This window comes from Anomaloglossus baeobatrachus, chromosome 7, assembly GCF_048569485.1.
Source record: "Anomaloglossus baeobatrachus isolate aAnoBae1 chromosome 7, aAnoBae1.hap1, whole genome shotgun sequence".
In the NCBI taxonomy this organism is placed as follows: domain Eukaryota; kingdom Metazoa; phylum Chordata; class Amphibia; order Anura; family Aromobatidae; genus Anomaloglossus; species Anomaloglossus baeobatrachus.
The window spans coordinates 308,798,186-308,807,647 of NC_134359.1; the positions used below are offsets into that span (position 1 = coordinate 308,798,186).

A 9,462-nucleotide genomic window follows, 5' to 3' on the forward strand; every position below is an offset into this window, starting at 1 on the left:
CACGGAGCGACATCGTCACACATGGAGCAACATCGTCACACACGGAGCGACCTCGTCACACACGGAGCGACATCGTCACACACGGAGCGACATCGTCATACACGGAGCGACATCGTCATACACGGAGCGACCTCGTCACACACGGAGCGACATCGTCATACATGTCACGACCTCGTCGTTTCCTCCGGTCACTTGCACACGTCAGTGCTACATGTTGTGGTCTATGCAGACTCCGGTGAGTTCTGGGGGCGGCAGGGGGTGATTGTGTCCAGGAACTCTGCAGAACAATGGGATGAGAGATTAGACGTGTAACTGCTGAGCCGGATGTGCACAGACCCCCGACTGAGGAGGAGCTGCGGACACCGTGCGACCCTCGTCTGCCGCTGGACATGTTCAGGAAGTTTTTCCACAGACGATTCACGATTTCTAAGATCAGATTTTATCAAATTGTAAAAAATGGAAAATGGTCAAAATAACAAATCAGAAGATTTTTGTTACTTTGGGGCTTTTTTTTTCTTAGAATCACAAAATTAGAAATCTTGAAATTTGCACCCATGAGTGCGTCAGATTGTACGTTCCATCCGCTCAACCGGCGCTCGCAGTACCGCTGCTGACAATTCCAGAGTCACCAACAGAGGAGGAGGGGCTAGAAACCGAGGAGGAGGAGCTAGAGGGAGACAGAGGAAGAGGAGCTAGAATAAAACAGGAGGAGCTAGAGACAGGGGGAGGAGCTAGAGACAGAGGAGAAGGAGCTATAGACAGGAGGAGGAGCTAGAGGAAGACCAAGGAGGAGGAGCTAGAGGGGAAAAAGAGGAGGAGCTAGAGACAGGGGGAGGAGCTAGAGGGAGACAGAGGAGGAGGAGCTAGAGGAAAACAGGAGGAGCTAGAGACAGGGGGAGGAGCTAGAGACAGGAGGAGAAGGAGCTATAGACAGGAGGAGGAGCTAGAGGAATACAGAGGAGGGGGAGCTAGAGGGGAAAAAGAGGAGGAGCTAGAGACAGGGGGAGGAGCTAGAGGGAGACAGAGGAGGAGGAGCTAGAGGAAAACAGGAGGAGCTAGAGACAGGGGGAGGAGCTAGAGACAGGAGGAGAAGGAGCTATAGACAGGAGGAGGAGCTAGAGGAATACAGAGGAGGGGGAGCTAGAGGGGAAAAAGAGGAGGAGCTAGAGACAGGGGGAGGAGCTAGAGACAGAGGAGAAGGAGCTATAGACAGGAGGAGGAGCTAGAGGAAGACCAAGGAGGAGGAGCTAGAGGGAGACAGAGGAGGAGAAGCTAGAGGAAGACCGAGGAGGAGCTAGAGACAGAGGGAGGAGCTAGAGACAGAGGAGAAGGTGCTATAGACAGGAGGAGGAGCTAGAGGAAGACAAAGGAGGATGAGCTAGTGAGAGGAAAACAGGAGGAGTTACAGACAGGGGAGGAGCTAGAGACAGAGGAGGAGGAGCTAGAAACAGAGGAGGAGCTAGAGACAGGAGGAGGAGCTAGAGGAAAGAAGAGGAGGGGGAGCTAGAGGAAAACAAAGGAGAAAGAGCAAGAATCAGAAAGCTCCACCCCTGATTATTAGATAAATCCTCCCCATTGTATAGGAGCTCCTCCCCTGCTCATAAATAACTCCTCTCCATAGTGTGTAGGAGCACCTACTTCCATCTTCTGCCATAAACCCTGACCTTTGATGTACCATGGATGACTTCCCATATTGCGCCACAGTCCGTTATATCCCATGATGTACTGTCTGATCTCATGAACTCTAGACCTGTGAATTCTCATCTAATCCTAATCCTCGTCCTACTGATTCCTTCCTCCAGATTATGCTTGATCTTTGATGTAGCAGTGGAAGTATTATGTATTAGGAGCGTCTCCAAAATCTCATAAATCTGAAGTCTGCACCTACTCCCAATCCTTCTCCTTCTAGACAAGGCTGGAAATCCCATGTACCACCCTAATCTCTGACCTTCCCGTGTACCCCCAATTCCTGACCTCCCAATCCTTCTCCTTCTAGACAGCGCTGGAAATCCCATGTACCACCCTAATCCCTGACTTTCCCGTGTACCCCCTAATTCCTGACCTCCCAATCCCTCTCCTTCTAGACAGCGCTGGAGAGCCCACGATATGGAGTTTTCCAGCAAGAGACCAAGACCGCGATCTGCCTGTAATCTCATTGTAATCCTGAACACACGGAGACATCTGCTGCCGGAGCGTGGTGGGCACCTGTGGGATCAGGAGGAGCACCGGAAGTTCACCCTCAGGATTCCCGCAGGATCTGGTAAACATGGAGTCCACACGGCAGCGGGTTCAGATCACACTTTATTGCAGATCATTCTGCTTATCGGATCAGCCATTGTCCGGGCGTCAGTGCTGGTGGCCGGACTCTTCGTACGTCAGTGCTGGTGGCCGGACTCTTCGTACGTCAGTGCTGGTGGCCGAACTCTTCGTACCCGCTGGGCAGAGGATTAGTGTGCGGATTATGGAATAGTGTGTGATTACCATCACCCCACGGGAAACGCTGCAGAAACAAATCATAAAGTTGTAAGGATCGTCCACCAGTTACCATGTGAGTGCTGATCAGACCCGACACCAAGAATGGACCTACAGAACCACGTGAAACAAGCCCAGCCCAAAACAAGGACCAAGGCAAGATGGAGACTGGTACCCTGAGGTGACCTCCACCTGCATCAGACACAAGCAATGGACTGAACCAAGACATCATGTACAATAAGGTGGAGGTTCCGGGTGTGGTCCTGACCCTCATGTACACCAAGGTGGAGGTTCTGGGTGTGGTCCAGGCCCTCATGTATATTATGGTGGAGGTTCTGGGTGTGGTCCAGGCCCTCATGTACATTATGGTGGAGGTTCTGGATGTGGTCCAGGCCCTCATGTATATTATGGTGGAAGTACTTTGTGTGGTCCAGGCCATCATGTATATTATGGTTGAGGTTCTGGATGTGGTCCAGGCCATCATGTATATTATGGTTGAGGTTCTGGGTTTGGTCCATACCCTCATGTATATTATGGTGCGGGTTCTGGGTGTGGTCCAGGCCCTCATGTATATTATGGTGGAGGTACTTTGTGTGGTCCAGGCCATCATGTATATTATGGTTGAGGTTCTGGATGTGGTCCAGGCCATCATGTATATTATGGTTGAGGTTCTGGATGTGGTCCAGGCCATCATGTATATTATGGTTGAGGTTCTGGGTGTGGTCCAGGCCCTCATGTACATTATGGTGGAGGTTCTGGGTGTAGTCCAGGCCCTCATGTATATTATGGTGGAGGTTCTGGGTGTGGTCCAGGCCCTCAAGTATATTATGGTGGAGGTTCTGGGTGTGGTCCAGGCCCTCATATATATTATGGTGGAGGTTCTGGGTGTGGTCCAGGCCCTCATGTATATTATGGTGGAGGTTCTGGGTGTGGTCCAGGCCCTCATGTATAGTATGGTGGAGGTTCTGGGTGTGGTCCAGGCCATCATGTATATTATGGTTGAGGTTCTGGATGTGGTCCAGGCCATCATGTATATTATGGATGAGGTTCTGGATGTGGTCCAGGCCATCATGTATAGTATGGTGGAGGTTCTGGGTGTGGTCCAGGCCCTTATGTATATTATGGTGGAGGTTCTGGGTGTGGTCCAGGCCCTCATGTATATTATGGTGGAAGTACTTTGTGTGGTCCAGGCCATCATGTATATTATGGATGAGGTTCTGGATGTGGTCCAGGCCATCATGTATATTATGGTGGAGGTTCTGGGTGTGGTCCAGGCCCTCATATATATTATGGTGGAGGTTCTGGGTGTGGTCCAGGCCCTCATGTATATTATGGTGGAGGTTCTGGGTGTGGTCCAGGCCCTCATGTATAGTATGGTGGAGGTTCTGGATGTGGTCCAGGCCCTCATGTATATTATGGTGGAGGTTCTGGGTGTTGTCCAGGCCCTCATGTATATTATGGTGGAGGTTCTGGGTGTGGTCCAGGCCCTCATGTATAGTATGGTGGAGGTTCTGGGTGTGGTCCAGGCCCTCATGTATATTATGGTGGAAGTACTTTGTGTGGTCCAGGCCATCATGTATATTATGGTTGAGGTTCTGGATGTGGTCCAGGCCATCATGTATATTATGGTTGAGGTTCTGGGTTTGGTCCATACCCTCATGTATATTATGGTGCGGGTTCTGGGTGTGGTCCAGGCCCTCATGTATATTATGGTGGAGGTACTTTGTGTGGTCCAGGCCATCATGTATATTATGGTTGAGGTTCTGGATGTGGTCCAGGCCATCATGTATATTATGGTTGAGGTTCTGGATGTGGTCCAGGCCATCATGTATATTATGGTTGAGGTTCTGGGTGTGGTCCAGGCCCTCATGCACATTATGGTGGAGGTTCTGGGTGTAGTCCAGGCCCTCATGTATATTATGGTGGAGGTTCTGGGTGTGGTCCAGGCCCTCAAGTATATTATGGTGGAGGTTCTGGGTGTGGTCCAGGCCCTCATATATATTATGGTGGAGGTTCTGGGTGTGGTCCAGGCCCTCATGTATATTATGGTGGAGGTTCTGGGTGTGGTCCAGGCCCTCATGTATAGTATGGTGGAGGTTCTGGGTATGGTCCAGGCCATCATGTATATTATGGTTGAGGTTCTGGATGTGGTCCAGGCCATCATGTATATTATGGTTGAGGTTCTGGATGTGGTCCAGGCCATCATGTATAGTATGGTGGAGGTTCTGGGTGTGGTCCAGGCCCTCATGTATATTATGGTGGAGGTTCTGGGTGTGGTCCAGGCCCTCATGTATATTATGGTGGAAGTACTTTGTGTGGTCCAGGCCATCATGTATATTATGGATGAGGTTCTGGATGTGGTCCAGGCCATCATGTATATTATGGTGGAGCTTCTGGGTGTGGTCCAGGCCCTCATATATATTATGGTGGAGGTTCTGGGTGTGGTCCAGGCCCTCATGTATATTATGGTGGAGGTTCTGGGTGTGGTCCAGGCCCTCATGTATAGTATGGTGGAGGTTCTGGATGTGGTCCAGGCCCTCATGTATATTATGGTGGAGGTTCTGGGTGTGGTCCAGGCCCTCATGTATAGTATGGTGGAGGTTCTGGATGTGGTCCAGACCCTCATGTATAGTATGGTGGAGGTTCTGGGTGTGGTCCAGGCCCTCATGTATATTATGGTGGAGGTTCTGGGTGTGGTCCAGGCCCTCATGTATAGTATATTTTGGTTTCTGGGTGTCAGGACCGTTTTGTCAGTCTGTGTAGACCTCCTCTTACCTTAGTACGGATGCGCAGATGATCGTAAGCTCTGAATTCTGGGTTCTTGTGTGGGTGGTTCTGTTTCTGGAGCCAGGCGTTCAACATACAGACACCGACTCCCGGAAGAGCCACAAGGAAAGTCAGTATCTTCCAGGTGCGAGCTGAGCAACAGAGGAATGGAGGTAATACTCTATATAACTCTGAGATGGGAGCATTGGGTGCATTGACGGGAGGGCTCAGGGTCACTGGAGGCATTGGGTGCAGTAATCGGTGGGTGCAACATTACTGGCGACATTGGGTGCCATGATAGGAAGCTGCAGGGTCACTGGGGGCATTGGGTGCTGTGATCAGAAGGTGCAGGGACACTGGGGCAGTGCGTGTAGTGATCACGGGGTGGAGGGTGACTTGGGGCATTGGGTGCTGTGATTGGGGGGCGCACGGTCATTGAGGGCATTGGATGCAGTAATCGGAGGGTGGAGGGTGACTTGGGCCATTTGGTGCAGTGATTAGAGGGTGCAGGGTCACTGGGGGCAGTGTGTGCGGTGATCGGAGGGTGCAGGGTCACTGGAGGCATTGGGTGCTGTGATCGGAGGGTGAAAGGTCACTGGAGGTATTAGGTGCGGTGATCGGAGGGTGCATGGTTAGTGGTGGCATTGGGTGCAGTAATCGGAGGGTGCAGGGTCACTGGAGGCAGTGTGTGCGGTGATCGGAGGGTGCAGGGTCACTGGAGGCAGTGGGTGCTGTGATCGGAGGGTGCAGGGTCACTGGGGGCAGTGTGTGCGGTGATCGGAGGGTGCAGGGTCACTGGAGGCAGTGGGTGCTGTGATCGGAGGGTGCAGGGTCACTGGAGGCAGTGGGTGCTGTGATCGGAGGGTGCAGGGTCACTGGAGGCATTGGGTGCGGTGATTGGAGGGTGCAGGGTCACTGGGGCAGTGGGTGCTCTGATCGGAGGGTGCAGGGTCACTGGAGGAATTAAGTGCGGTGATTGGAGGGTGCAGGGTCACTGGAGGCAGTGGGTGCTGTGATCGGAGGGTGCAGGGTCACTGGAGGCATTGGGTGCGGTGATCGGAGGGTGGAGGGTGACTTGGGCCATTTGGTGCAGTGATTAGAGGGTGCAGGGTCACTGGGGGCAGTGTGTGCGGTGATCGGAGGGTGCAGGGTCACTGGAGGCATTGGGTGCTGTGATCGGAGGGTGAAAGGTCACTGGAGGTATTAGGTGCGGTGATCGGAGGATGCATGGTTAGTGGTGGCATTGGGTGCAGTAATCGGAGGGTGCAGGGTCACTGGAGGCAGTGTGTGCGGTGATCGGAGGGTGCAGGGTCACTGGAGGCAGTGGGTGCTGTGATCGGAGGGTGCAGGGTCACTGGAGGCAGTGGGTGCTGTGATCGGAGGGTGCAGGGTCACTGGAGGCATTGGGTGCGGTGATTGGAGGGTGCAGGGTCACTGGGGCAGTGGGTGCTCTGATCGGAGGGTGCAGGGTCACTGGAGGAATTAAGTGCGGTGATTGGAGGGTGCAGGGTCACTGGAGGCAGTGGGTGCTGTGATCGGAGGGTGCAGGGTCACTGGAGGCATTGGGTGCGGTGATTGGAGAGTGCAGGGTCACTGGGGCAGTGGGTGCTGTGATCGGAGGGTGCAGGGTCACTGGAGGCATTGGGTGCGGTGATCGGAGGGTGCAGGGTCACTGAAGTCAGTGGGTGCTGTGATCGGAGGGTGCAGGGTCACTGGGGTAGTGGGTGCTGTGATCGGAGGGTGCAAGGTCACTGGAGGCATTAAGTGCGGTGATTGGAGGGTGCAGGGTCACTGGAGGCATTGGGTGCGGTGATCGGAGGGTGCAGGGTCACTGGAGGCATTGGGTGCGGTGATTGGAGGGTGCAGGGTCACTGGGGGCAGTGTGTGCGGTGATTGGAGGGTGCAGGGTCACTGGGGGCAGTGGGTGCTGTGATCGGAGGGTGCAGGGTCACTGGAGGCATTGGGTGCGGTGATTGGAGGGTGCAGGGTCACTGGGGCAGTGGGTGCTGTGATCGGAGGGTGCAAGGTCACTGGAGGCATTAAGTGCGGTGATTGGAGGGTGCAGGGTCACTGGAGGCATTGGGTGCGGTGATCGGAGGGTGCAGGGTCACTGGAGTCAGTGGGTGCTGTGATCGGAGGGTGCAGGGTCACTGGGGTAGTGGGTGCTGTGATCGGAGGGTGAAAGGTCACTGGAGGCATTAAGTGCGGTGATTGGAGGGTGCAGGGTCACTGGAGGCATTGGGTGCGGTGATCGAAGGGTGCAGGGTCACTGGAGGCATTAAGTGCGGTGATCGGAGGGTGCAGGGTCACTGGAGGCATTGGGTGCGGTGATTGGAGGGTGCAGGGTCACTGGGGGCAGTGTGTGCGGTGATCGGAGGGTGCAGGGTCACTGGAGGCAGTGGGTGCTGTGATCGGAGGGTGCAGGGTCACTGGAGGCATTGGGTGCGGTGATTGGAGGGTGCAGGGTCACTGGGGCAGTGGGTGCTGTGATCGGAGGGTGCAAGGTCACTGGAGGCATTAAGTGCGGTGATTGGAGGGTGCAGGGTCACTGGAGGCATTGGGTGCGGTGATCGGAGGGTGCAGGGTCACTGGAGGCATTAAGTGCGGTGATTGGAGGGTGCAGGGTCACTGGAGGCATTGGGTGCGGTGATCGGAGGGTGCAGGGTCACTGGAGGCATTAAGTGCGGTGATCGGAGGGTGCAGGGTCACTGGAGGCATTGGGTGCGGTGATTGGAGGGTGCAGGGTCACTGGAGGCATTGGGTGCGGTGATCGGAGGATGCATGGTTAGTGGTGGCATTGGGTGCAGTAATTGGGGCGTACAGGGTCACTGGGGACAGTGGGTGCGGTGATCGGAGGGTGCAGGGTCACTTGGTTGCATGGTGGGGGGTGAAGGGTCACTTGGGGCAGTGGGTGTAGTGATCAGAGGGTGCAAGGTCACTGGGAGTAGGGGTGCGGTGATCGGAGGGTACAGGGTCACGGTAGGCAGTGGGTGCTGTGATCGGAGGGTACAGGGTCACTTGGTTGGGTGGTAGGGGGGTGAAAGGTCACTGGGGTATTAGGTGCGGTGATCGGAGGATGCATGGTTAGTGGTGGCATTGGGTGCAGTAATCGGAGGGTGCAGGGTCACTGGGGGCAGTGTGTGCGGTGATCGGAGGGTGCAGGGTCACTGGAGGCAGTGGGTGCTGTGATCGGAGGGTGCAGGGTCACTGGAGGCAGTGGGTGCTGTGATCGGAGGGTGCAGGGTCACTGGAGGCATTGGGTGCGGGGATCGGAGGGTGCAGGGTCATTAGGTTGGGTGGTAGGGGGGTGAAGGGTCACTGGGGCATTGGGTGCGGTGATCGGAGGGTACAGGGTCACTTGGTTGGGTGGTAGGGGGGTGAAGGGTCACTGGGGCATTGGGTGCGGTGATCGGAGGGTGCAGGGTCATTAGGTTGGGTGGTAGGGGGGTGAAGAGTCACTGGGGCATTGGGTGCGGTGATCGGAGGGTGCAGGGTCATTTGGTTGGGTGGTAGGGGGTGAAGGGTCACTGGGGCATTGGGTGCGGTGATCGGAGGGTGCAGGGTCATTTGGTTGGGTGGTAGGGGGTGAAGGGTCACTGGGGCATTGGGTGCGGTGATCGGAGGGTGCAGGGTCATTTGGTTGGGTGGTAGGGGGGTGAAGGGTCACTGGGGCAGTGGGTGCAGGGTCCTTCGAGGCAGTGATCGGAGGATATGTGGTGTTTTGCAGCGTTCAGGGTAGCATGTGGAGGGTGCGGAGTGAAGTTTGTGTAAAACATTGGGGTTGTCTTGCCTATTACTTACCCCCTCCAGGCCCGTGGCCGTGGGTTTCTGTTGCCATGTGTCTCCTGAATATCTGGAGCGTCAGTTGGGCCCCTAGATTTGCCATTGTGACCCCCTAATCTGCGGCTGCAGCGCTTGTTTCCTTTGTGCAGAGTCTGGGAAGGTCACCTGGTCCTAGGAGAAATGATCCAGCCCCGAGTCCTGGGCCCCAGCCAAGTCCTCAGCTGTGGCCATCACTCATACCACAGCACAGGGACGAGCTCAGCTGCCGCCCTCCCGTGGTCTGTGAGCGACGTCCCTCACCCCACTGCCTGTGCTGACCCTCAGTATTCATCCACAGCGACACCTCTGCGGGGGGCGACCACGACACATCATCACGCACAGTGTGACATCATCACATCAGGCAGTGACATCATCACATACAGCAGTGACTGTTCCCCAATA

At 55.2% G+C, this 9,462-nt stretch overlaps 1 protein-coding gene across 1 annotated transcript; it reads right to left on the minus strand.

Annotated features, from left to right (window-relative positions):
• Window positions 1–2,283: 2,283 nt before the first annotated feature.
• Window positions 2,284–9,207, minus strand: LOC142246594 (cytochrome c oxidase subunit 6A, mitochondrial-like). The gene is made up of 3 exons (XM_075319663.1): window positions 9,040–9,207; window positions 5,248–5,390; window positions 2,284–2,500 (listed from the first exon to the last, which is right to left on the minus strand). The coding sequence occupies exons 1-3, from the start codon at window positions 9,122–9,124 to the stop codon at window positions 2,405–2,407; spliced, it is 324 nt and encodes a 107-aa protein (XP_075175778.1). The 5' UTR covers window positions 9,125–9,207; the 3' UTR covers window positions 2,284–2,404.
• Window positions 9,208–9,462: the final 255 nt, after the last annotated feature.